Source organism: Heloderma suspectum, chromosome 15, assembly GCF_057233095.1.
Source record: "Heloderma suspectum isolate Gila_16-S chromosome 15, 16-S_ref, whole genome shotgun sequence".
Classification (NCBI taxonomy): domain Eukaryota; kingdom Metazoa; phylum Chordata; class Lepidosauria; order Squamata; family Helodermatidae; genus Heloderma; species Heloderma suspectum.
The window spans coordinates 8,853,700-8,881,003 of NC_139472.1; the positions used below are offsets into that span (position 1 = coordinate 8,853,700).

General features: G+C 49.6%; 1 protein-coding gene across 2 annotated transcripts in view; it reads right to left on the reverse strand.

Annotated features, from left to right (window-relative positions):
* Positions 1 to 5,537: 5,537 nt before the first annotated feature.
* Positions 5,538 to 27,304, reverse strand: part of EXOSC10 (exosome component 10) — a 31,486-nt gene continuing 9,719 nt past the window's right edge. For both annotated transcript variants that reach the window (XM_084822373.1, XM_084822374.1), the window contains exons 9-25: positions 25,878 to 26,021; positions 25,095 to 25,285; positions 23,354 to 23,510; positions 21,182 to 21,330; positions 20,146 to 20,196; positions 19,605 to 19,716; positions 18,693 to 18,743; positions 16,940 to 17,018; positions 16,313 to 16,434; positions 15,685 to 15,780; positions 12,914 to 12,988; positions 12,543 to 12,630; positions 11,404 to 11,474; positions 11,061 to 11,232; positions 9,476 to 9,537; positions 5,922 to 5,998; positions 5,538 to 5,727 (exon numbers count right to left, since the gene is read on the reverse strand). In XM_084822373.1, coding sequence (XP_084678499.1) covers positions 5,697 to 5,727; positions 5,922 to 5,998; positions 9,476 to 9,537; positions 11,061 to 11,232; positions 11,404 to 11,474; positions 12,543 to 12,630; positions 12,914 to 12,988; positions 15,685 to 15,780; positions 16,313 to 16,434; positions 16,940 to 17,018; positions 18,693 to 18,743; positions 19,605 to 19,716; positions 20,146 to 20,196; positions 21,182 to 21,330; positions 23,354 to 23,510; positions 25,095 to 25,285; positions 25,878 to 26,021 — 1,728 coding nt within the window. In that variant the 3' untranslated portion in view covers positions 5,538 to 5,696. The remainder of the gene's footprint in view (positions 5,728 to 5,921; positions 5,999 to 9,475; positions 9,538 to 11,060; positions 11,233 to 11,403; positions 11,475 to 12,542; positions 12,631 to 12,913; positions 12,989 to 15,684; positions 15,781 to 16,312; positions 16,435 to 16,939; positions 17,019 to 18,692; positions 18,744 to 19,604; positions 19,717 to 20,145; positions 20,197 to 21,181; positions 21,331 to 23,353; positions 23,511 to 25,094; positions 25,286 to 25,877; positions 26,022 to 27,304) is intronic.

The following is a 27,304-nucleotide window of genomic DNA, read 5'->3' on the forward strand; positions in this document are numbered from 1 at the left end:
AGGGCAGGGTGCGCGCGCGCGCGCGCCCCCCCCCCGGCCACGTGGGGCGCGCCAGCGCGGTGCGGCGGCCGCGGCCCCTCCGCGTGGCTGGGGCGCGCGCGCGCGGGGCGGAGCCCGGGCTCGCTGGCGGGGGGAGGCGCTGCGACGAGCGCCCGGGGCTCCTCCCCCGACGGAGACAATGCGGGACCCTGCGCTTGCCTGCGGGAGAGTAAGGGCGTTGAACTCCATGGGGCTCCTCCGATACACTCTTAGGAAGGCTGCAAGGCTCCTATGCCTGTTTGCAGGACGGCTGAACTGCGCGGGGCTCCTCTCCCAGTTTATAAGGCAATGCGGGACCCTGCGCTTGCCTGCGGGAGAGTAAGGGCGTTGAACTCCATGGGACTCCTCCGATACACTCTTAGGAAGGCTGCAAGGCTCCTATGCCTGTTTGCAGGAGGGCTGAACTGCGCGGGGCTCCTCTCCCAGTTTATAAGGCAATGCGGGCCCCTGAGCTTGCCTGCAGGAGAACAAGTGCGTTGAACTTCATGGGGCTCCTCCGATACACTCTTAGGAAGGCTGCAAGGCTCCTATGCCTGTTTGCAGGACGGCTGAACTGCGCGGGGCTCCTCTCCCAGTTTATAAGGCAATGCGGGCCCCTGAGCTTGCCTGCAGGAGAACAAGTGCGTTGAACTTCATGGGGCTCCTCCGATACACTCTTAGGAAGGCTGCAAGGCTCCTATGCCTGTTTGCAGGACGGCTGAACTGCGCGGGGCTCCTCTCCCAGTTTATAAGGCAATGCGGGACCCTGCGCTTGCCTGCAGGAGAACAAGTGCGTTGAACTTCATGGGGCTCCTCCGATACACTCTTAGGAAGGCTGCAAGGCTCCTATGCCTGTTTGCAGGATGGCTGAACTGCGTGGGGCTCCTCTCCCAGTTTATAAGGCAATGCAGTTCCCTGGGCTTGCCTATGGGAGAGCAAGTGCATTGAACTCAATGGGGCTCCTCTGATACAATTTTAGAAAGGCTTTGTTGTTGTTGTTTAATCATGTCCGACTCTTCGTGACCCCATGGACCATATAGCACGCCAGGCCTTCCTGTCCTGCGCTCTCTCCCGTGGCGTGCTCAAGTTCATATTCATTGCATCGGTGATGCTATCTTGCCATCTCATCCTCTGCCGTCCCCTTCTCCTTTTGCCTTCAGTCTTTCCCAGCATCAGGGTCTTTTCCAGGGAGTTTTCTCTTCGCATTAGGTGGCCAAAATATTTGAGCTTCAGCTTCAAGATCTGCCCTTCCAGTGAGCACTCAGGGTTGATTTCCTTTAGGATGGACTGATCTGACCTCCTCGCAGTCCAGGGGACTCGTAAGAGTCTTCTCCAGCACCACAGTTCGAAAGCATCGATTCTTCGACGCTCTGCCTTCCTTATAGTCCAGCTCTCACAGCCATACGTTGCTACTGGGAAAACTATAGCTTTGATTATGCGGACCTTTGTCGGCAAGGTGATGTCTCTGCTTCTTACTATGCTGTCTAGGTTTGCCATAGCTTTCCTCCCAAGGAGCAAGCGTCCTTTAATTTCATGGCTACAGTCACCATCTGCGGTGATCTTGGAGCCCACGAAAATAAAATCTTTCACTGCTTCCATTTCTTCCCCTTCCATATGCCAGGAAGTGATGGGGCCAGATGCCATGATCTTAGGTTTTTTAATGTTGAGTTTCAAACCAGCTTTTGCACTCTCCACTTTCACCCTCAACAAGAGGCTCTTGAGATCCTCTTCGCTTTCTGCCATTAGGGTGGTATCGTCTGCGTTTCTGAGGTTGTTGATAATTCTCCAGCAATCTTAATTCTGACCTGTGATTCATCCAACCTGGCGTTTCTCATGATGTACTCTGCATATAAGTTAAATAAGCAGAGCGACAATATGCAGCCTTGTCATACTCCTTTCCCAATTTTGAACCAATCAGTTGTTCCATGTCTGGTTCTTACTGTTGCTTCTTGACCCTCATACAGGTTTCTCAGGAGACAGGTAAGGCTGCAAGGCTCCTATGCCTGCTTGCAGGAGGGTTGAACTCCGTGGGGCTCATTTCCCAATTTATAAGACAATGCAGACCCCTGGGCTTGCCTACGGGAGAGCAAGTGTGTTGAACTCAATGGGGCTTCTGATACAATTTTAGAAAGGCTACAATGCCTATTTACAGGAGGGTTGAACTCAGTGGGGCGCTTCTCCCATTTTTTTAAAAACAGACCCCTGTGCTTGCCTACAGGGGAGTAAGTACATTGAACAGAATGGGGCTTCTCTCAAGAGGCTAGAGGCTCCTGTGTCGACTCACACAAGAGTAAGTGCACTGAACTCAATAGGGCTTCTCCCATTTTTTAAAAGGCTATGCAGACCCCAGTGCTTGCTTACACAAGATAACACGCATTGCTCAATGGGACTTCTTTCTTCCGTTTTTTAAAAAATAAAGATGCTATTTACAATACCAGATTCTCAGTAATAAAAATAATAACTAGCAATACAGTAGTAATTTCCAAAGGGCTAGCCATGTTAAACGCTATTGCAGCAAAAAGACAACAAATAGTTTTATGGCGCCTTAACAGCAGCCTTCTCCAACCTGGTGCCTGCCGGTGTTTGGGACTTCAACTCCCATCAGCCCCAGGCAGCACGTAGAAAATGGTACACACCTACAGAAAATGGTACTCATGGACTTAAAAGTTCTGAATTGCCCTAACAAGGCACGGAATTCTCCTTAAAGAATTTGTCCCCAGCACCAATAACTATAGATAGAAAACGTTCCGTCTTTGCAGTTCGGTATCTTATCTTTCCCACGAACCTAGACAGAGAAATGCCAAACCAACGTGGAAATCCAGATCTTGTCTTCCCAACGCTGCACTTGTTGCCCACGTTCACCCCCAAAAGCAAAGGGTGCGCGCGCGCTCTGTACCTGCTGCCGGCCGAGGGTCACTGGGAGCCTGCACCCCCAGCCCCCACCTCCCAGGATAAACATCACGACAAGGGGGAAACCAGCCTGGCCCCATCCATCGGCCAGAGAAGGAACAGCTGCAGGGAGCTTGTTTCGCCCTGCCCTGCCAGAAAGAACACCTACACTAAGAGCTTTGAAACTATCCACTGGTGCCCAAGTTTTGTGTTTTTCCTTCTCCCTCCCAATCCCCCTTTCCTTTTGTTTCGTGTCTTCTAGATTTTAAACATGGCAGCAGGGACTGTCTCATTATTAAGCTCTGCAAGTGGCTCTGGGGGCCTTTTCTGGCTGCCGAGTAGGATAAAAAGGCTGTAAATAAATAAATATTCAGACTCTCCAGACTCAGACCAGGGAGCGGAGGAGGAGGAGTAACGAATAAAGGTTTGGGAGCCAAAACTGTGCCCCAGCAAAGCCTCACTGGAGTTAATTGTTTTCCTCCTCCATGACTCTGCAGGAGTGCGCATCCTGACAACGCTTACGGAGCAACGACTTCCGGCTTGAGTAACACGCTCTGTCATCTTTGCCCACATAAAACATTGGCTGGGGGTGATTTCACTGCAGTAATTGGCGAATAAATGGAGAAGGGTCTCCGCTGTAGAGATTTTTTGAAAAGCCTCGTTCGCCAGAGGTGCGTTGCGTCTTCCTTCTGAAAAGGACGCACTGAAAGAGATCCCTTTTTAGGCCTGGTTCCTTTTGGAACCAGGGACCCGTAGTGGACGGAGTGGGTTCCGGGAACACAACCGCCTCCCTCCAAGCCAGTGCCATCTGGACTGCAATTCCTATCAGTCCCAGCCAGCATGGCTGCCAATCAGAAATGCTGGGAGTTGTAGTCCAAAACACCCGGTTAGGGAAGGCAGGGCTAGGTCAGCCTTTGGTCAGACCCAGCAAAGCCAGTTCTTATGTACGTCAGGATAAACTGAACCTCCACGTTCAGGAACAGTGTACCTCTGAGTACCAGATTCTGGTGACAGAGAACAAGGGAGGGGATGTACCTGTTTTCTTGCCCTGCTGATGGACTTTCCGAGAAGCTCCTGGCTGTTTGCCATCGGGAACAGAATGTTGGGCAACAAGGAACCTCCATGATTGGAGGCAGGATACCTTGGGAAGCCAGTGTTTGGGGTAAATTGGTACAGGGAGATGTGGTAACTCACTCGCCTGTTTCTGGGCTGGTGTGCTGGAATTCCACTGACTGCAGAACCAGGCCTTTCCCCACTGCTCACCACCCAATCCTTTTGAACTGGTGACTCCGGAGACTAATCCTGGAACCTCTTGGATGCGATGCAGGTGCGCTGCTGCTTAGCTACAGATCTTCCCGCGCTGTCCCTGGTCCAGAGCGGCGGGTTCAAATCCCTCACATGCATCATGAACTCACTGGCCGGCCAAGGTCCACGAGTCAAAGCTGACTCGCGTTTTGTGGGAGAAAGATGACAAAGAAATGTGCATATTCAGAGCGCTTTGCAAAGAAGCATTAACTGCTTTTTCAAAAAGTAACTAAAATTGTGCCGGAGTGGCTGTAGGGAGACGCAATAAGGGTGATGAGCGGATGTTAAAGGTCAGCCTGGCCCCAACGAACAGACATTTTCACTTGACCCCGGGCCTCATCAAACTCCTCTCCCCGCTCCTCCTCCTCCTCCTCTGTGTGTTTCTTCTTAATTTGTAAGCCTTTCATTTTTGTTTACGGACAGTGCTGCCTCGGCACTAACAGTGGAGTCTTTAACCAACACAGTCTGCTTAGGGGGACCGTTTTTGTCTGAACAGGGCAGGGATGCTGAACCTCTTTCAGCCCAGGGGCCAAATCCAATTTTGAAGAAGCTCTCGGGGGCGCTGGCATGGTGGGTGGGGCAAAAGGGGATGGAGTCAAAATACCAAAAATACCAGCCTATTTTAGCTTAATGCTCTTCCTGCCTGTCACTAAGTCTTAGGCATTTCAGAAAGCTGGAAAAACATCAAACATTTGATGGTCGGGGGGAAAGGAGCATGGCCTTCTGGGGAACCCCAGCGGGCCGGACTGGGACCCAAGGCGGACAGAATTTTGCCCACAGGCCAGAGTTTCTGCACCTCTGGCATAAGGGGATTAAAAATGTAACGACAGGCCACTGGGATCCATCTTGGCTCCCACTTACTATTTTTCAGATGCTGTTTGCGCTTTCCAAGTCCTGCCTCATCTGTGGGATGCGCCAATGATCACAGAGTACAAGAGACTAAGACACCAGCCAAATAGCACCCATAAGAACATAAAAAGAGGAGCCCTGCTGGATCAAAATGATGGGCTATTTAGCCCAGTATCCCAGTTCCATCAGTGGCCAGCCAGAGGCCTCCCCTGGGAAGCCCGCAAGCAGTGGGATGTAGGAAACTGGTTAAGCCTGAACTCAGAGGTAAAGTGCTCCCGTGCTGGAGGTTCCATGTAGCCACCATGACTAAGGCTCATCCAAGTGGTAAACTGGGAGGCCACGCTGACCATGGCGCTTCACTCCAACCTTTCCCAACCTGGTGCCTTCCAGGTGTGTTGGACTACAACTCCCAGCACCCCCCAGCTGCCAACATTCCAACACTTAAGGGGGGGGAGGGGGAAGCCAACATCACCCAAGAGTATTAAGATTTTCCCTCCCCCACTCCTGGGGGAAGAAAAGCAGTTTAATCATGGTGGTTGTTTTTTTAAAAAAAGAAAACCCAAACTTCACAGATCCATACAAAAAAGCAGTGAACGGTGTTCCACGGTTCCTTCCAAGAGGTTCCTGGAGCAGTATTATCTTTTCGGCCAGTTATGCCTGAAACCCCTGCGCAAGAAATTACAGAAAGGTTAGAAAAAAAGGTTAACATTTGCCCTCTTGATGGCAAATGTGTGGGGAAAAAAATGCCATTGTCCACCCTCCCGCCCATCCCAAATGCTAGCAAACAATGTGATGGTCTAGAAACTTTTGAAGATGCATTTGCAAGAGCATTCCAACATTCCCGGACTGTCTCGACATACCTGTTGGATTTCCCAGCCATGTAGGACATGCTTTTTGTTCCAGCTGGCTGCTGGGCTTTGCTGGCTCCTGAAAATTTCTATTTTGAGTAAGAGAGAAAGGGGAGAAAAGAAGCTACTGTGATGTTGATGCTGAAGCCACTCAGTTACCCATGCTTGCCTCTATAATGAGCAATTAATCGATTTAGGGTGTTGTGTCATTCGGACTGACAAACTGTGGCCAACATTAACTACGCCTAGTTTCAAACAAGCCAACTTCAAACCACAGTTACTGAAGTGGGTATTTATTTTTATCGGAAGTCTCTCATATTGCCAGAGGAAGGCTGCTTGCTCAATTTGATTCTTTCACACTCCTCTAAAAGCTAACAAATCTTTGGAAGGGACATTCATGTAGCAAGAGGGTCATTTTCAGCTGTCTTCCATGAGAACATTTCCTTGGGAGGTTCTGATTAAGCAGGATATAATCCATAGACCTTGTCATTTCAGACCTAGTCCATAAATGGGCTTCAGCATAGATGTACAGTTTATATCAGTGATTTTTCTACTACAGCATATATATTTCCATGTTCTTTTAATGTATCATGGTAATATATTTGCACAGTTATTTTCTAATGGTAGTAATGCTCACTTTACTGATTTGCTACGGCCTCCATGGACTTTGTCTACGTATTTCTTGTTTAATAGTTAATGCTAACCATGGTTAATGGAGTGATAGCTTTGTTTTGCATGCAAAAGGTCCCAAGTTCAATCCCCGGCATCTCCAGGTAAGGCCAGGAAGGACTCCTGCCTGGAGCCCTGGAGGACCACTGCTGCCAGTCAGTGTCAACAATACAGGGGTAGGTGGATCAAGGGTCTGACTCAAAGTAAGACAGCTTCCTGTGTTCCCTGCCGTCTTTCACCCAGGACCCATCACTGTATTGCCAGGTGCACTGCGCCCTTCCAAACACTGGATTGATTGAGACTGGCTACGCTGGGGCAGCCGCGAGTGGCAGTGCATACCAACAGCAGTGCTTGCCAGCACATGCTCGAGGCTCATGTTAATGGCCATGATGGGATTCACCTGGAAGAGGGAGGGGGTGACGAGGATGATGGGAGGAAAGGCAGGCCAGCTCTGGATAAAAAGGGGGGGAAGGAGATAGGTGGGGAGGAGGTGGAATGCTGGGGAGACAAGCAGAGACCCAAACAGCAGGAGAAAGAGCGGCAAGGCAGGGGGGTGGAATGGCTTTTTGCCTGGGGAACGCCAACATCTGCTCCTCCGTATGCCTGTCAGGAGCCACATCACTTATTGGGGAGGGACCCTCTTATTTATTTATTAAATTTATCAATAAAATCGTACAATAACACCATTTTCTAAAACTACCCTAACCCACCCCAAATGCCTGCCTGAACAACCATATTTTTAATGCGCGGTAGAAGCTCATTAAAGAGGGGGCATGGCAGAATTCCCTAAGGAGGGAGTTCCACAGAGTGGGGGCCACCACAGAGAAGGCCCTCTCCCTCGTCCCCACCAGTCTAGCTGTCCTGGCTGATGGGACAGAGAGAAGGCCATCAGAGGCTGATCTTGTTAAGCGGCCTATCTGGTGTTGCTGGAGGCGCCCCTTAAGATAGGCTGGGCCGGACTCATATAGGGTCTTAAAGGTCAAAGCCGGCGTCTTGAATTTGGCACAGAAAACAACTGGTAACCAGTGCAACTCCTTCAGCACTGGAGTGACGTGATCTCGCCAGCGGCTGCCTGTAATCAGGCGAGCCTCCGTGTTCTGTACCAGCTGCAGCTTCTGAACCATCTTCAAGGGTAACCCCACGTAGAGCGCATTACAGCAGTCTAAACGAGAGGAGACCAGGGCATGTACTACCGATGGGAGCAGTTGGTCAGGAAGGTAGGGGGCACAGCTGCCATATCAGATGGAGTTGGTACAGTGCTGTCTGGTTCACAGCTGACACCTGAGCCTCCATGGTCAGCTGGGAGTCTAAAATGACCCCCAGGCTGCGGACCTGGTCTTTCAAGGGTAGCCGTACCCCATTCAACACCAGGTCAACATTCCCCAGCCTCCTCTTGTCTCCCACCAAAAGTACCTCGGTCTTGTCAGGGTTCCGCTTCAGCTTATTCCTCCCCATTCTTACATCACCCTTTAAGAGCAAGCTCCAAAAAGGCTCCAACAGACTTAACAGCCCAAGGCTGGAGGAGTCGGCATTTTCTCGAGGAAAGGGACCAGGGAGAAACGCCACGGAATGATTTGGGGTTGGACTCAGCAGCCCCTTCCAACCCTGCTGTTCTATTCTATGATTTAGCAGGTGGGAGCACCGTTTCTCCTCATGCATTTGGCAGAGACAAACTGTGGGGGATTATTCACCTGCCCGGCCTCAGTCCCTGCCACAGGTGAAGGTGGAGAGGATTCTCGTAATGAACAAGCTATTCCCCAGTTATTTTATGTTCTGTTTGGAGACTAGCAGTATTGTAACCAGGAGAGTCTTTCTTATTAAGCTTTGGAGTTGGGGCCTGTTTCTAGCTGCGGTCTCTCTGATGGGGCCCATGGACGAAGGAGGTTTTGATGGGCCTGTGCTGCCAGACCTGCTCACACACGGTTCATGCTAACCACAGTTCCAGGTCCAGACAAGATGACAAGATGGGAAGCAAAAGCGGGTGTGCATGCTTTGCAGGTCCTCCCAGCCAAGCGGGAGGAGGCGAAGGGACAGCACTGCGGTTTGTTCCTGCTTATTTGCATCATGCTAAAACCATAGTTTAGCATGGCACCCAAGCAGTGCCATTGCCAGGCCCAGCACTCCTACTGCTTCTCTGATGCCCTGGACCAAGCTTCCTGGGGGCCACGAACATTCCTCTCTAACACGACTTTGCCCATTTCCCCTCGTCGTCCCATGTGTCTGGAACCACCTCCACCACAAAAAACATAGGTGGTGAGGCCTTCTTCAAACCCCTCCTCAAAACTTACCTTCTCCTCGAGGCCTGTGCCTTAATGCTCACCCCCACCTACAGCCAAGCTTAAAAATGGATGGAGCGCTGCATTTCCTCATATTCAGCTCTTGCTACCTTTCTCTCTCCCTCCATGGCCATTTCCCACTGTTGATTACAGACTGTACTTTAGGAAACTTCACGTCAAACGCTGGCTGGGGGCGGGGAGAAGCACGCACTATGTGTTGTTTCCCCCACCCCACCGCTCATGTGCCTGGCATTTGCTTGATTAGCTGCGCCACGTCACAGGTTGTCATGTCGTCTGAACCCCACAACCCCTACTACAAGCCACGGGTTGTGGGGTGGGTTAGAAGTCACCCCTACCGCACGCCAGGTTCGGACGACACCACCCCCACGATGTGGCACAGGTGATTAGGCAAATGGTGGACATGTGCGTGGGTGGGGGAAAACCACCCATACTGCGTGGTTTCCCCCACGGATTGTGCAAACCTGGCCACAGACAGCACAGCGTAAGTAAGGATGAATGGGAGCCGGGGTGTGTGCATGCGGGTTAGCATGTCATATTACAACCAAGAGTACAAATCCCTGCTCAAGTGCAAAATTTACTTGGACCAGTACATTGCCTTACCTTCCCGGCGTGGGCTTGCTTGGCAGGATCAAACTGTGACGATGGCTTGGGTTTGCTGCTTCCTAAAAGGACGGCAAGGCAGAAGGCCATCTTACCGACCTGTTCATACCAAGAACACACGGCTCCAGGCCACCGACATGGGGACACTTGAGGTTGGCAGCTTTAGATCAGGGAGGCAGAACTTGACGTCTGCGGGCCAAATCCAGCCCTCCTCACTTCCCCAGATGGCCACGCCCCCTCCGCCCAGCCACTGATCTTTGGGTGGTTTCCCAGCTTCTGTATGATTTTCTCCCCATTCTCAAAGGTTGGAATCTCTCTCCTAATGCTGAGTTACCGGCAGTAAGAGATTTAAGCTAAAATACACCAGTATTTTTGGTATTCTGGCCCGGGCCCTACCCTGCGGAAATCTTCAAGGGTTTGAATTTGGGGGGAGGGGTCGATGGGACCCAGAAGAGGGTAGGACATCGGTGCCCTGCATGGCTCTTCACATCTGCCCTTGATCAGCAGAGGAATATTTAATCCAAGCATATCCACATTTGGCCTTCCCAAATATAGCAATGCACGCAAGGCAAGCCAGTTATATCAATTTATATAATTGTTCATCCCATGGACTAGGGATGTTGAACCTCTTTCAGCTGGAGGGCTACGTTTCATTTCGGAGAAGCCTTCGGGGGCCACGGTCTGGTGGTGGGCAGGGCCAAAGGCAACGGGGGAGGCCCAAAAGGCCAACCCCACCCCCAGCATATTGTAGCTTAAAACTCTGCCTGCTAGTAAGGAACCCTTTGGAGAGGCACTTCAGTCTTTTAGAATGGGGGGAAACCTGTACAAAAGCTAGCAAGTCATCAAACCATCGGCAGTCGGGGAGGAGAGAGAACGCAGAAGTGAAGCGGGAAAGAGCACCGTGAATGACAGTGAAAAGGGGGAGACACGCTCCAGTGCTCGAGAAAACAAGACGCATTGCGCTCGGCACATCTCGGAATGCTTCCTTCCTCATAAGTTTCATAAAACCCTTTTATGTACAAATGTTAGAATCCCGCCACCCAAAACCACTCAAGGAAACAATGTGGCCCATTTACACATAGTATAAAATACTCCCACACATTACCTTCGAACCCAGGAGATAAAGTAAGCAGTAGCTTTCTAACAAATACACGAATGGTCATTGTATATTTCATTTTACGAAATTCTGTAATATAGGAACAGAGTGTTATCTGTAAGGCAGTATTTTTAATGTCTGTGTTTGGTTTGATTTATCGCTCCTGAGGAAGGAAGCATTGTGAAGCATATCAAGTGCAATGCATTCTATTTTCTCGAGCACCAGAGCTTCTCTCCCTGTTGTTCACCAAGGAGAGACACTGGCCAGGAGAAGGGGGAACCCAACTGAGACCCCAAATGGGCCAGATTTGGCTTCCAGGCTTAAGGTGCAATACCCCTGCCAAGGGCAGTGAAAGTGAGGTTCGAGGCTGCAGTTCCACCCGCTAGAGAAGAGGGTTTTCCTACACATGCTTTCTGGGGCATTGGCTCACGGGGGCCGCCATAGGGCACACTCAGTAGCCACATAGGGGCTGAGGGAGGCTGGCTTTACCGGCAAAGACTCGGAGGTCAGATTTGCTGTAGTCGAAGGGGGTGAAGGGCTTTGGAGCCTTGGGCTCCTCTGGCAGCTGGGGCGTTTTGGGCTTCTTCCTCTCGTGCTTGGGGGTTTCCGTTCCAGGATTGCCACTTTCCACTCTCTCCCTCTTTTGGCTGAGCTGTTCTTGCTAGAAAACAAACCCAAGCAAGGATGAGATTTTTTTAAAGAACATTTTCTTGACAAGATCATTCAGACGAGAACAGCTAACGCAATTTCAAAAGTGGGAAGATCTCAGGACAATCCATTCGTAACCATGCTTCCTCGGTTCTCTTCTGTTAATTTTTCCAGTCAGACTCACCGCAACCAGCTGGCGAACGGAAACGGCATTTGCTGCTTTGTCTTTGCAGTCCTTCTCTGCAACCTCACGGGCTGCATCGGGGGGGGGGGGGGCGGAAAGAAGGGAAGAACAGGATGCGTTAAAGGTCAGAGCTGCTTTGCTGGCAAACACAGCAACAACCGTTCACATCTGCTGCACCACACTGGCTCTCCATGTTGGGAGGAGAAAGTGGTCTTCTCCCCTCTCTCAGAACAGAATAATCTATGGTGTGACCATGCTTGGAATACTGTGTACAGTTCTGGTCACCGCACCTAAAAAAGGACACTGTAGAGTTGGAAAAAGGTGCTGAAATGGGCAACTGAAATGATCAAGGGGCTGGAGCAACTCCCTTATGAGGAAAGGCTACAGCGCCTGGAATGTTTAGCTTAGAAAAAAGGCGAGTAAGAGGAAAGAGGTATATAAAATTATGCATGGTATGGAGACATTTTTCTCCCTTTCTCCTAATACTAGAACGCAATAGGGCCATCCCATGAAGTTGATGGGCAGGAGATTCAGGACAGATCAAAGGAAGGGCTTCTTCACACAGCGCAGAGTTGAACCGTGGAATTTGCTCCCACAAGATGTAGTCACGGCTACCAATCTGGATGGCTTTAAAAGGGGGCTGGACAAATTCCTGGAGAAGGCTATCAGTGGCTACTGGTCCTGATGCCTCTATGCTACCTCCAGTATCAGAGGCAGTATTCCCATGTACACCAGTTGCTGGGGAACATGGGCGGGAGGGTGCTGTTGCACTCCTGTCCTGCTTGTGGGGTCCTGGTCAACAGCTGGTTGGCCACTGAGTGTACTGAATGCTGGAACAAATGGACCCTTCGTCTGATCCAGCAGGGCTTGTCTTTGTTCTTAATACCAAGTCTTGATAACACAAGTCTGACTAGCCAAGGGGTTTTGAGCCTGTCAGCCTTTAGCTATGGGCAACGAAGTGTGCATCGCATTTTCTGGACTGTAAATGCCTTGGGGCAAGGACTTTCTCTCTCATTATTTGTAAATTACCATGTACATGGATTGTATATCCTCCTGCTCTTCAGGGTGAGGAATTAAGGAGCCCAGGCGCACCCTCAGGAAATGCAACCAGCAGGAAGCAGAAACAATGCCAGTGTTACCTGTCTGCTGAAGCAGTTTCTTGGAGGATTCTTTCTTGGCCATTGTCTGTAGCTCAGCCTGGCTGAGGAGCTTCCACCGATTACTGATCTGGAAAAACCGCAGAAAGACATACGTAAGACGCAACTCTGCCATTGTGGAAAAATCTTCCGGTGTGCAACCTGTTGGCCAGACTAGCCCCTTTCTGACCTACTCACTACACAGCAGGGGAGTGGCTAGAGCTCAGTGACAGAGGCCCTGCTATGCACACAGAAAGTCACAGGTTCGATCACAGGCATCTCCAGTTAAAAAGGATCTGGCAGCGGGGGGCAGGGGGAGACCTCTATGCAAAATCCTGGAGGGCCAAAGCCAGCCTGTGATGAGGGGCACGTACCTCATAGATTTTCGATGACGGATCAGACTTGGCCGACTGGGAGATATGGGCCGGGTTCTGTTCTGCCGGCAGATACTGAGGCAAAGAAAAACAGGCAACATGAAGAGTTACATCAGGGATAGGGCAATGTGAAGTTGGAAGCCGCTGCAGGAGCCACTCCTGGCCAAGAAATGAAGTTTGCCTATCAATAACAAAGAAGGATGTGCGCGCGTGCGTGCGTCTGGCTGTAAGAGCCGTAGCGCCAAGACCGTGAAACCCAAACACCTGCAGTTTGGCGTGCGTACTAAGGGGATCGTAGGGGTGTTGACCTCAGGGTTATTTTGTTTTTTTTAATGCATTAGTTAATTTAATGAATGTAAATGTGTCTGTATGGTTGAGACCTGCAGGAACATCTTCAGCCACCAGGAGGCAGACGTCCCTAACCGGCACACAGCTTTGCAGTCCATACAGTTCGAAGCCCGGGGAGATGAGTAGGCCAAGGGACAGAGTCGTAGGCCTGTCTCCTCCCCTTGCTGTGGGGCAGCCCCCTCTCAGGGGGATGGAGTGGACAGAGCCCTCCCTTAAGGGGCTGTAGGAGTGCACCATGGCTGGGATCCTACCGAGGGGTGCCAGCGGAAGGGGCTTCACATAGAAGGGGTGGATACCACATGCCCAAGTTCAACAGGAAATTCGTTTGAAGGCTTCACTGTATCAGGGAAGGTTCCTCCTGTGCAAGCACTAAGTCATTACTGACCCCTAGAGGGACGCGGCTCTCGCTGGCGTTTTCATGGCAGACTGTAGCGGGGTGGTTTGCCATTGCCTTCCCCAGTCGGGACTACCTTTCCCCCAGCAAGCTGGGTACTCATTTTACCGAACTCGGAAGGATGGAGGGCTGAGTCGACCCGAGCCGGCTACCTGGGACCCAGCTTCCGCTGGGATCGAACTCGGGTCATGGAGAGAGTTTTGGTTGCAACACTGCCGCCTGCCACTCTGCGCCACACGAGGCTCTTTCACAGTATCAAACTAAGGCCTATTCCAACACGTGCGAAGCCAGGCCCATTCGCTAGTAATATTACAAAAATGAAGCAAATTCTGTATAGCGAGGGGCCACCATCATTCTCCCAACAGTATTTTTGGGTCTGGAGTATACTTTCATTTCATTTATTACATTTCTACATTGCCCTATAGCCAAGACTCTCTGGGCGGTTTACAAAGATTAAAAACCTTAAAAATACAGTATTACGCAGAATATAAAAGAGTTTAGCTGCAGACATATAAACAGCAGACACACATCCAAACAATATCGCATGACATGATTAAAAACCTATCATATGCTGCCTGGGAGCAGAGGAAGGTCTTAATCTGGAGCCGAAAAGATAACAATGTTGGCACCAGGCGAGCCTCACGGGAGATAATAGAATCATAGAATAGTAGAGTTGGAAAGGGCCTACAAGACCCTTGAGTCCAGCCCCCTGCTCAATGCAGGAATCCAGGTCAGAGCATCCCTGATAGGTGGCTGTCCAGCCTCGTCTTGAATGCCTCCAGTGTGGGAGAGCCCACCGCCTCCCTAGGTAATTGGTTCCATTGTCGTATTGCTCTAACAGTCAGGAAGTTTGTCCTGATGTTCAGCCGGAATCTGGCATCCTGTAACTTGAGCCCATTATTCTGTGTCCTGCACTCTGGCATGATCAAGAAGAGATCCTGGCCTTTCTCTGTGACCTTTCAAGTACTCGAAGAGAGCTATCCTGTCTCCCCTCAATCTTCTCTTCTCAAGGCTAAACATGCCCAGTTCTTTCAGTCTCTCCTCACAGGGCATTGTTTCCAGTCCCCTGATCATCTTTGTTGCCCTCCTCTGAACCCTCTCCAGCTTGTCTGCATCCTTCTTCAAGTGTGGTGCCCAGAACTGGACACAGTACTCCAGATGAGGCGTAACCAGTGCTGAGTAGAGGGGAACTAGTACTTCCTGGGATTTGGAAGCTATGCTTCTATGAATGCAGCCCAAAATAGCATTGGCCTTTTTTGCAGCCACATCACATGGTTGGCTCATATTCAGCTTGTGATCGACAACAATTCCAAGATCCTTCTCCCTTGTAGTGTTATTGAGCCACGTATCCCCCATCTTGTAACTGCGCATTTGGTTTCTTTTTCCTAGGTGCAGAACTTGGCATTTATCCCTATTCAATGTCATTCTGTTGTTTAGTTTATTCCTTAATGCATTCATATAAATGTGTTTGTTGTATGAATCCCCCCCCCCTCTCTCTCTCACACACACACAGAGTCCCAGTTTGCTCATCATAAACAACCCCGTTTGTTAACTGTCGGTCACTGTGTTTAGCGCAGCAGCAACAGGCTGTTCAGTGCAGCGGGAGCAGGCAAGAGCCAGGATGCTTGCTCAGTCCCGAACAACCCACGGTTTGCTTACCTGTGGGTTGCTGTGGCACAATTAAAGTCTGACAGCTGTGCCAGGTTCTAGATTATTTTTACAAATCCTTTTGGGATAAGTTTGGCCCATGCGCCATCAGCTACCTACCCCTGGCCCAGATCAGCATGTTGAAGAATCCAAACACAGTTCCTCCCCTGCCAGCATTAGCCAACGCAGGAATTCTTCTGCCAAGAGTTTTTAGAAAACTAGATGCTATTAATTCCCCAAAACTGATCGCAGCCAGCTTTTACCAAACATGATAGCAATCGTCCAAGATTAAAAAGATACGGGTGGGATGACAGTTGCTGTAACAAAGTGGGGAGGGGAGGGAGAAATTCAGTTTGATTATTGGAAAATAAGAACTTTTTACCATTCGAAATGGGTTTTCGAAGGACTCCATGATGCGCCGGGCTTTCTGCTGTGCGATCGTTAAGTTCTCATCCTTTTCTTCACCCATTTCAAGTTCCTTTGGGAATGCAGGAAAAGTTAGTTAGCAACTGGAACCAATTACAGGTCAACAGGCATCAACGTACCATTGATGCTTTGGAGCTCGGTCTAGAGCAACCAGTCTTGAAACCTCCTGATCTGCGTTTAAGAACCTTTTTTCTCCCACTTCCCTCCCTATCCCTTTTTCCTCACATGTCATGTCTTTTTAGACTGTATACCTGAGGGACTGGGGCTGTCTTGTTTTACTGACTGATTGTAAGCTGCTCCAGGAGTCTTTTTTGGCTGAGGAGCAGGATAAAAATACTTCAAAGGTGAAATCCCATGTGAGTTTAGACAGAAAGAAGTCCAACAACTCCCAACATCCCCCAGCCACCATTGGCTGGGGCATACCTGGAGTTGTAGGCCCCTTCTTCTGTCTGAACATGCATAGGATTGCACCCTAAACCTCTTAAACCCTGTGGGACCAGTAGCTTGATAAAGTTCAGTTGGTCACCAGACCCTGTGGCTTTCTGATGCCTGATTGCAGGTCCCTCCCTGCCACCATGACATACGTTAAAAATGCTGATGCTGGCTTTCAGAAGGAGACACGGCGATCTTGGCAACTCGCCCATCCTGTCTGTCTCCTGTTCTGTTTCTGAAAAGAGACTCGCATGCTCCAGGCTTGCTCCACGTGCTACACAAGGAGGAAGAGAAGATAAGATGGGTGAAAGGAAACTCGGCTAATTATTATTTCATGTTTATCTTCCTGCTTTCCTTCAAAGAGATTAGGGCAGGGTACAGGGCTCCCCAACTGCCCCCCTCTTTATCCTCACAACAATCCTGCGAGGTAGGTTAAGTTGAAAGAGAGTCACTGGCCCAGAATCAATTAGTGAGCCTTGTGATTTGCATCTCTCTCTTTCTCTCATCTATGTTCAGCGCTATCTAGTCTTCCCCAAACTGGCACCCTCCAGATAGAAAAAATCTGGGGGAGGGGGAGGGGGAGGGGGAGGGGGAGGGGGAGGGGGAGGGGGAGGGGTCTGCCCACCTTGGCTCTGGTCTCCCTTACTGCTGGCTTCAGTCCCACCCACAGCTGTCATGCACCCATAGACAAACTGCTCTGAAGGGAATGCAGCCTCTAACATGAAAAAGTTCACCCACCCCTGGCTTCAAGGGCCACTCCTTACCCCTCCCAGGATTACCTAAATCCAAGTAGTTCAGCTTCTCATCCTGAGGAACATGCGAACTGTCATGGGGTCCAAACAAGCGGTTCTCTGGCTTCTGCCAAAACCAAAAGATATGGGGGCACAGGGCCTCATTTTAGAGACCATAGCTCATGTCTATGTGGACAACTGGTTCAGGTTAACAAGCCCCCCCTCCCCACCCGCTCATGAGCTCACAGTTATTTCTTTAATGTAAGCTCCTTCCCCACAACCACTATGACTGAATGGTACTGTTCACATAAATAGAGTAGGGGCTGAATATCACCCCTTTCCCGGAGGTATCTCTGATCACCCACAAAGAAAATACAGCTGTTCTGCTCAGCCCTATTTGCACATGTGAATGCAGGGCTAAGCCACCCTGACAGGATAATTAGAGAGCTTTAGCAGTATAGAAACGTAATAAATAACAATAAATAAATGTGTCTTTAAGAACAAACAGCTAGCAAGGATGCAAGAACTGCCTTGCAAAATCAGGCCAGAAAGGTCCACCCGAGCCCAGTGTTCAGTCTCCAACAGTTGCCAGCCAGATCTCTCACTGTGCAGATAGTTCCAAAAGTTAGACTTACTGTTTTGGTCCTCCTGAAAAGAAAGAGTTGGTTAGAGTGTCCCTTATTAAAGGATTTAATGGGTAGGGTTTAGACTAAATTAGTTGAACTTAAGCCTCGTTGAGTGATCTAACCTGGATCCGCCCCAACGGCCACCCAAAAATGGCTCAGGGGACTGGCGCAACACTCCTATGAGAGGTGACAATGTCTGGAGCTTTTAAGCATAGAAATAAAATGACTTGGAGCATGGGGGGAGGGGAGGGGTATGAAAGAAGTGTAGAGAATTATGCATGGAGTGGAGAAAGTCGATAGGGAGGCATTTTTCTCCCTCTCCCCTAATACTAGAACCCAATGGGGCCATCCCATGAAGATGATTGGAGGGAGATTCAGGACAGAGAAAAGGACTTTACACAGTGCAGAGTTAAACCAGTTCGCTACCACAAGACATAGTGATGGCCACCAATTGGGATGGCTTTAAAGGGGATTGGACACATTCCTGGAGAAAAAGGCTATCAGTGGCTACTAGTCCTGACGGCTATTCGCTCCGTCCAGTATCAGAGCCAGGTTGCCTATGAACACGGGTTGCTGGGGAACATGGGCGGGAGGGTGCTGTTGCACTCATGTCCTGCTTGAGGGTTTCCCGTGGGCAGCTGGCCGGCCGCTGTGTGAACAGAATGCTGGACGAGATGGGTCTTTGGTCTGATCCAGCAGCACTCTTCGTAGGGTGAAGTCCTATCTGGATGCCTGTCAGCCTCTGAACTCGGAGGCTGACAGGCATCCTATGCAGAGCAGGAGCACAGAGGCAATCATTCACCTCCAGCCTTCTCCCACTCTGGATTTTTGCTAGACAGGCATTTTTGCCCATCTAGCTAGGGCTCTGCGGAGGGAAGGAGGCTGGGGAGAGCTCGTATCCCCACTTCCCCAGTCCCCTCCTCTCCCACAGAACTGCCCCCCCTTTCCCTCCTCTCTAAGGTCCCCCTTGCGACCTCGACCTCTCTGCAGCATGACATGTACCAGGGGCAACAGCAAGGGAAACCGAATACGTCGTCTCAATGCTGCTGTCCGCGTGGATGCTAAAAAAGTGGTATCAACAGCGAAGATAACACACAAGTTCAATCAGGGGTTGGATCCAAGATTAAAAACAAAACCTAAATGTGAATGGAGGGTTGACATTAGAGATAGCCTACCTCTGTATTTCGAAGAGGTCCTTTCTTTTTCACTCCAGCTGAAAATTCAGACTAAGAACAGAGGAAATTAAAAAAATCAGAAACTATCGCTTGCTTCCAAAATATCTTTCTCTCCCACACTGGCCCTGTTCGCATGTAATGACAACTCATTGTTTATTTATTTACACTATTTATATACCACTCCACATCAAAAGATTTGGAGCGGTGAATGGCAAGATAAAAGAATAAAACAGGTTTAAAACAGTTCAAACATTTTTAAAAGACAAATTCCAATAAGGCGAATTTAATACACGGTGGCTGGTCACTCAAGGAAGGCCTCTCGAAAGAACAATGTCTTCAGGAGGCACCGAAAGGAACTCATCAGTTTAAAAACCACTTTTACTCCACAAACCATGATCTGCTCCTGGTTACCATGGGTTAACTGCTGGGTTGTGTAGGCCCTGAACAACCCAGTGGTCTGGGTTTGCACATCATGCTCCACAACTTAAAAAGGAGCTGATCGGGGGGAGTGGAAGAGGCAGGCACACCACAGGTAGCGCACCCACTCGTCCCTGACAATGCCTCATTTTTTAAGCCAATGGGTTGCCATTACGCACGTACCGGGTCAGTCCACTCCAAAAGCCCACTTCCCTGTCATTGGCTGAGCTCTTGAGATAACAATAATCACAGAATGTCCATAAACATTCCTACTGCTTAGGAAAAGTGGTGTGCTATAGAATGATGACATGCGATGCAGAAATTTTATTTAGACCACACAGCTGGGGTTATCTGGGCGTAAGGTTAAAGGGTGCTTAGGGCAGGGATTTGGTGTACGAGGGCCTTTTTTTATGGCCAATGCATCCGCTCAACTGCTTTAACCACCGTTGCTGTTAACTGCATGTGCTGCATCTTAAAGCCCCCACCCTCCAATACCTTTAATAGTGGCATCTCTCTGGCCTGCTGGATCAGAAGGTGCATTTCATTTATCTGCTGGCGAACAAGTGGTGGGACGGGGTTGCAGCAGGCGATGATGCCCTGGGGCTCTCTACAGACAGAAAGAGAGGCAGAATTTCACTTGCAGGACATTTTGCAATTGATATAAACATAACTGTTTGGCAGACTAAAAAAAGGGTGGGGGGAGAAGAACAGGGCATCAATCCCAATACAGGATAGGGCTGGCTACAGGTTCCTCTTCTGACAGTCTGAATAAAACTAAGGCATTTACACATTTAATCAGTGCAGCAAATGGCACAGTTTTCAGTGCTAAGTTCTACATAATGCATTCTCTGTGTTCTTAAAGGCGTCAAATAAATTTAGGACTGATAAGAAAGTATTGTCTACATTTCTGTTTCCCCCCAAATTTCTGCGTTTTCATTTTGTGCTTCAAAATTGCTGGAAACATTGACATCTCAGGCCCAAAACATGGTCCCCTTTCATTACTTACCCCTGCTTGAAAAAACAAGGACAGACTTACTTGGGCAGCTCCTCAGCTATCTTCAGAAGCATGTGGTTTGGTAGCACATACCTGCAGGAAAAGTGAAACAAATAAATGCACCACTGAACGCACCACTCGTTTTACCCATCTAATCTGGTGGCCACCTCTCCCACAATCCCTTTCCATGGGACACGCTAGCGGGGGCTGCTGGGAGTTGTCGTCCCAAAGATCTTGAGAGCATCAGGTTGCCCATCCCTGATCTAGATGGTGGCACGTTTGGGGGGGATCATACCTGAATGCACTGAGATACGACAGCCCTTTTGGGCCGTACACACAGGGCCCTCCGCTTCTCTCCTTGCACAAACCAGCAAACAAGGAAGACTTCCATTAACTATTGTTTCCCATTACATCCAAATTAGGAACTTTGTGGTTAAGGCTTTGGAACAAGCCACAATATGAAGCCATGGTTTGAAGTTGGCTTATTATTTTGGTTTGTTCTGAAGCTATTAACCATGGTTTCCTGGTTCACATGAAACGAGGAAGCATAATTAATTGAAGAGATCCTGGTTTGTTTGCTCCTGCCACGTAGGGAAGATTAAAGGGCTGCATGTGTGCCCACACAAGGCTCATTCATCTGAACCATCCCCAACTCTCCTTTCCTGACTCACTGTTCTGGGCAGGCCTCCTAATTGGAAGGGGGAAAGCCCAGCATAGTGGATCATGCAGAGACATAACAGATGGACTCCTCTGGGGGCAGCTTATTCCACTGAACTATCTCTTGAGGGATGGAATCATTCCATCACATCCATGATGCAGAGATGCAACACAATTGCCAGCTGCCACCAGAAGACTAGAGCAGCAACTCACGCAGAGATGTGACAGGCACTTCCATTGCATCTCTGCAGCACCAATGCCTGCAAGCCACCAAAAGATCAGGGGCTCGGGGGAAAAGGGTGTGGCCAGGAGAAGGGGGTGGGCCTGAGGTGTTGCACCCCTGATGCAAAGGAAGACAGGTGCCTGAAGCAGCACCCACTTCCCAGAGAGGAAGACATGCTTGCAGCAAGCTGCCCTTTACCCTGTGCTCTCGTCCTCTTGGCGCGCCATCTTGTCCCTCCATGCGAAGAGCAACTTAAAGGCTGTTAGCTGCTGGGTGTTGAGGTGCTTCTTCTGCTTCCGGTAGAGCTCGAGGTACGAGTCTTCCGTGAAGATGGGCTTGATGTATTTCTAAGTGGGAAGAGGCAAGGAAATCAGTGGGAGAAACACTGACGACTCACTGCAATGGAGAGGGGACCGCTGGAGCAAGTCACCTCGCCATTGGAAAGGAGAACCTGCAAAGCATCCGAGCAATATTTGGCCCCAAAGGGGAGGGAAGCACCAGGGACAGGGAAGCAGGAAATTGGATCTTACTGTCTTCCTTCATAAGGGCTGTGCTCTCTCCGTGGTAAAGGTATATATCCAGATTATATATATGAACAGACCCGCAGACTACACTCAGCATTTAAAGCCCTCCTCTGGGTGCCTCCTCCGAGGGAGGTTCGGAGGATGGCAGCAAGAGGAACGGCCTTCTTGGTGGTGGCCCCGCAATTTCCCCAATCAGGCCTGCCTGGTGCCAACACTTATCTTTTCACCACAAGGTTAAAAACTGCCCTCTTCTCCTATTTGCACAGTTTCTCCTACTTTGCAGAATTTCCACTCTGCTTGTTAGTCATGGAGAGCAGCAAGGAGTCACACAGGGTACCCCTGAAAGCTCCATCCCTGAAGACTGTGGAAACTCAGTTCAGTTACCCTTCTGGCTTCAGAGATTTTAGCAGGCAATGCCCGCCATTTGAAGCACGTTACCACAATAATGCCGGCTAGAAACATTTTTGGAGGGAAGGTTAAAGCTGCCAATCCCGGAAAGCAGCATTCTGCACCCAATACTGTGTACTGCACATTCGCTACACTCACACAGAATCACAGCATGCACACACGCCCCCCCCACATTAATAACTGGTGTGTTGAACCTCTTCCGGCCCGAGGGCTGAATTCCATTTCAGAGACAGTCTCGAGGGCCACATTCCAGTGGTGGGCGGGGCCAAAGGCAAAAGGGGCAGGGCTAAAAATGCTGGCATATCTTAGCTGAAAGCTCTTCCTGCCAGTAGCTAAGCTTTAGGGGAGGCATTTCAACCTTTCCTTTTAGAATGGGGGGGGGGGAAACCATCAGATAATTGGGGAAAGGGGGTTGGGGGGCCAGGGGAAAAGGGCATGGCCCTCTGGGCAATCCTAGAGGGCTGGATTGGGGACCCTCCACAGGCCAGATTTAGCCCATGGGTCTGAGGTTCTGCACCCTTGGTTTATACTCTAACCCTTCCCTCCCCGCAAAATCTCCAACACACCCATTTCCTGCAAGGGTAGAGAAGACAACTCGGAGAGAATGGATGGTGGGCGGTTCCTCTTGGGAAGCAACCAAGGAGGTTTTTAAACAAGACAGTGGGTAAAAGTCAGGACTTTTTCTGCTGTGGCACCCTGGTTGTGGAATGCCCTCCCCCTTGGAGGCCTGATCGGTACAGACATTGGTTTCATTTCGACACCAAGTTAGAACATGGTTTTTTTACCAAAGCCTTTGAGGGCTAACCGGACTCCTTGAGTTTGCACACTGTTTTAACTGTTTTATATTTTAAATTGGGATTAGCTAGCTTAATGATTATGTTTTTAGCTATTTAAATTATTTATTGCTTTACACTGTTTAAATTGATTTTATCTGTACGGCGCTCTGAGATCCTAATGATATAGGGCAGGATACAAATGATTTAAATAAAATCTAATATAAGTCCTAGAGTTGACCCATTGAAATGAATGGGACTTAACTTAGTCATGACTAACCTAAGGCCCATTCATTTCAATGGGTCTACTTTAAGTAGGACTTACGTTGGAATGTACCAAATGTTTCCCAGAGGAAGACTTTTACTACAGCTTGAAACCTGGTGGGAGTTCCATTTCATTCTTTACATTTCCATACCATCCAATCCACAGAACTCTCTGGGCAGTTTACAAAGATGAAAAACCTTAAAAATATGGTATTACACACAATACAAAAAACAGCTGAGCTACAAACATATAAACAGGGCAGACTCACATACACACATATCCAAACAGAACCTTCAGATATGATTTTGTAATAAAACCTGATTTTTCTGTCCCAGCCCAAATCATTCCCTGCTCTATGGGATGCCTTATTCTTTCTCTCTGTCTGATGTAGGGGTCTTACCTTCAAGCAGATGGCTTTGCTACGCTGCCATACCACTTGGAGTTGAGCTGGCTGCCCGTTGGCTCTCTCCCACAGCTCCTCTCTCACTCGGTCATAGATGTAAAGCAAGTAATGCGTGTCGTCACGGGCGTAATGGATCATCTCCTCTGGCAGGGGACTGGGGGGGGGGAAGAGAGAGAGAGAGAGAGAGAGAGCGCCTATGGGTTGCACACCCTGCTCTCAACAAATATTAAAAATATTTTTACCCCACCTTCCCATTAAGAAATAGCAACCCAAAATATTCCTGACAACTAACAGAACGGGATAAATAACAGTCACTAAGGACACTAACGAACATAAGAAGAGCTGTGCTGGATCAGACAAAGGTCCATCTAGTCCAGCATTCTGTTCACACAGTGGCCAACCAGCTGCCCAACCAGCTGCCCATGGGAAACCCACAAACAGGACACGAGTGCAACAGCACCCTCCTGCCCATGTTCCCCAGCAACTGGTGTACGTAGGCATACTGCCTCTGATACTGGAGGTAGCACAGAGCCATCAGGACTAGTAGCCGTTGACAGCCTTCTCTTCCAGGAATTTGTCCAATCCCCTTTTAAAGCCATCCAAATTGGTGGCCATTACCAATGAATGAATGAAGCGATCAATGGCCACCAGTAGACAAATTGGTTGTCCACTGGTATTACTTACTTCAGCCTTCCCCAATCGGGTGCCCCACAGATGTTTTGGACTACAACTTCCATCATCCCTGGCCACTGGTCATGCCGGCTGGGCTAATGGCAACTGTTCTCAAAAACATCCGGAGGGCCCCACATTGGGAGCGGGAAGGCTGCTCTACTTAAATATAAACCAGGCCTGCAGGATTTATTTATGCAGGATAGAGAAGTTTTAACTGGGGAGAACGTGACTTACTCTTCCCAGATTTCAACCAAGGTCAACTGTGGCAGCCTTCCACAACTCCCAACCAGCATGGTCAATGATCAGGAATGCTTGGAGTTGTAGTCCAAGACATCCGGAGGGCCCCAGGTTGGGGGAAGGCCAATCTATGATGTTAGGAGGGAGGTCTAAGGTTCCATACAATGCTAATTTCTGTTACTGCAGAACAAAACAGAAGAACTTCCACCATGCTGGCTGGGGCATAGTGGGAGTTTTAGGACTTTTTCCTGTCTGAACAGGCACGGGATTGTGCCTTTAGACAGTAAGAGGAAAAAAACCCTTGCTGAGGTCTTAAAGAAAAGCGCTAACTGGTCTGTTCACCAGAAGAGATTATATATGCACAAACACACACACACGCACACGCACACACACGTGTGTGCGCGTGCACGCGCGTGTGTAAAAGTCACACACACGCAATGTAATTTAAATAATGAACTCAGAATAACATGTCTTATTTTTAAATGGTGATAGCCTAGTCGTGAGCGGATTTTACGCAGCTGAATGCAACTGACTGCAATATAGGTATCAAATGGATTTAAAGACTTCTTTAGTTTCTGATGCTTGTTTTTTCTTTCTTTCTTGGAGTTCTATAATGGCCAAATAAGAAAAACTAACTGAACTGATGGATGATCAAAATGAGACGGACAATTAACAACAGGAGACCAAAACTTTGCCCAGGGGCAAGCATGCTAGAAGGGCTTATTCCTCACACGCGGAGAAGCAGCCTGCAGGCGTGTCCAGCGGCACGTGCCCTGAACAGGCGTGACCAACGTGGGCCGGGGCGGGGGGTAGCAAACATGGCCGTTACCGTATCCTCCAGTCAGCCAGCTGGTACTGCTTGTTGGCCTCCACACTGCAATAGAGCTTGAGGAGGTGGTCCAGGGAGTGCCTGCCGAGGCTGAGCAGCCGAGCCGCCTGGTGGGTATCGAACACGTTCACCAAGTAGAGGCCGAAGTCTCTCTGGAGCCATTCCACGTCTGAGTCAGAGCCGTGCAGGACCTGCAGAGCGCCGCCATAAAGAGGCGGTGGGCACTCACCCATCAGCTCTTTCTTAGATATCATCTGCCTCTACCCAGGGGTATGGGACCCAGGCAGACCCACCCAGGGTTACCCAGAAGGCCCTTTCCTTGGCCCCACCCCCTTTCCCCCACCACTTGTTGTGCCGTTTCCTGCTTTTGTGTGCCCCCCCCCCCCCATGTTGAAGTGCCTCTCCTAAGGATTTGTTACTGGCAGTCTGAGCTTTGAGCTACAACAGGCTTGTATTTTTGGCCCCGCCCACCACTGGAATGCAGCCCCTGAGAGCTTCTCTGCAATAGAACATGGCCCTCAGGCTGAAAGAGGTTCAACACGCCTGCTCTAACCCCTTGGATCCTTCTTTGCCCACTTGGCAACCTGACCACTGGCCCATCCTTGAGCCTGATTGGGAGGTGCCTCCGAGTCCAGCCAAGCCTTCCTTCAGGAAAACCATCTGCCTTCTCAAGAAGACACGGAGGAGAGCATCCTAGCGTCTGGAACACTGAGTGGTGGGGAGAACTGGCAGAAGCAAATCCGTCCCGCCACCAGCCACAATCCCAACTGTCCACTCCTTCACCTTGACAATGGCAGGGTCCGTGAACGTTTCGTTCAAGATGTACAAGTCGCCACGCAGCTCCAGCACATCGATGATAAAATCTTCGGTTCGGGTAGAAATTTGCATGAGGCATGTCAAGCCTAGAAAACTCCGGTAGGAATGGTGCTGCAGAGCAGTGGGGAGAAGAGAGAGAGTGGGGTGGGGGGGAGGGGGAAAGGACAGGAAGACCATCCATTAATTTAACAAGAACACAACAGTTCACCTCCTCTGGATGCGTAAACAGAAGCACATTAAAACCCTTGTGACAATGTGGGGCAGGCAACCGAGTGTCCTCCAGCTGTTTTGGACTCCAATTCCCATCAGTACCAGCACACCTGGCCAATGGTCAAGGATTATGTGAGCAGCAGTCCAAAACATATAGAAGGCATGAGGTTGCCTCTTCCTGCATGCATGAAAACTTGGAGTAAGCAGCTGTTTCCAAAAAAACAATCTTTTATTTATTTAATTCAAATCCCGCCCTTCCACCCAAAAAATGTTTCTCAAAGCAGCTGACGCTAGACTACAGATTAAAATCAAGATCTGAATTAAAATGTAACATGACACAAGGAAATTAGAAATGCATTGGTGGAAGAAATAGACAGCAGACCACCAATCAAAAGCCCCTTCAGCAACAGACCAGCTTACAAGCCGAAGGCCTGCCTGAATAAAAACATATTTGCCTGCTGGAGAAGGATAGAAGAGAGGGAGCCAACCTGGCCTCCCTCAGCAGGGAGTTCCACAGCCCAGGAGTGGCCACCGAAAAGGCCCTCTTTCATGTCCCCACCAACTGTGCCTGCAATAGCAACGGGACCAAGAGAAGGGCCTCCCACAAAGATCGTGAAACCCGGGCAGGTTCATGTGGTAGAAGGCAGTCTTTCAGGTAGCCTCCTTCCAAGCTATATAGGGCTTTATAGGTCAGAACGAGCACTTTGAATTCGGCCCAGAAACAGCGGTAGCCAGTGAAGCTGCAGTAATGAGGGAGCTGTGCGTTTCTTGTAACCGTCCCCAGTCAACTGGACCAGATGAAGTTTCCAAGCGGTTTTCAAAGGTGGCCCCAGGTGGAGCCCATTACAGTAGTCCAAACAGGATGTTACTAAGGCAGAGGTCCTCGACCTTTTTGCACCTGTGGGCCAAATTGAGAAATTCCTGTGGACACCAGCACAAAATGGCTCCCACACCCACAGAAGAGGTGGCTAGTCACATAACGGCTGCTGTGGGGGCCTGTCTTGTCGAAAATGAGCTAAAAGGGAGGGAGAGAAATAGTGAGGCTAGAAGTGTAGAGGGAGGGAGAAACAGCAAGGGAAAGGGATAGAGGGGAGAAAAAAGAAGGCTAGGGATGGGGAAGGGAGAAAAATAGTGAGGAAGGGGGTTGTTGGGAGAGAGAGCAAGGCTAGAGAGTAGAAGTGGGG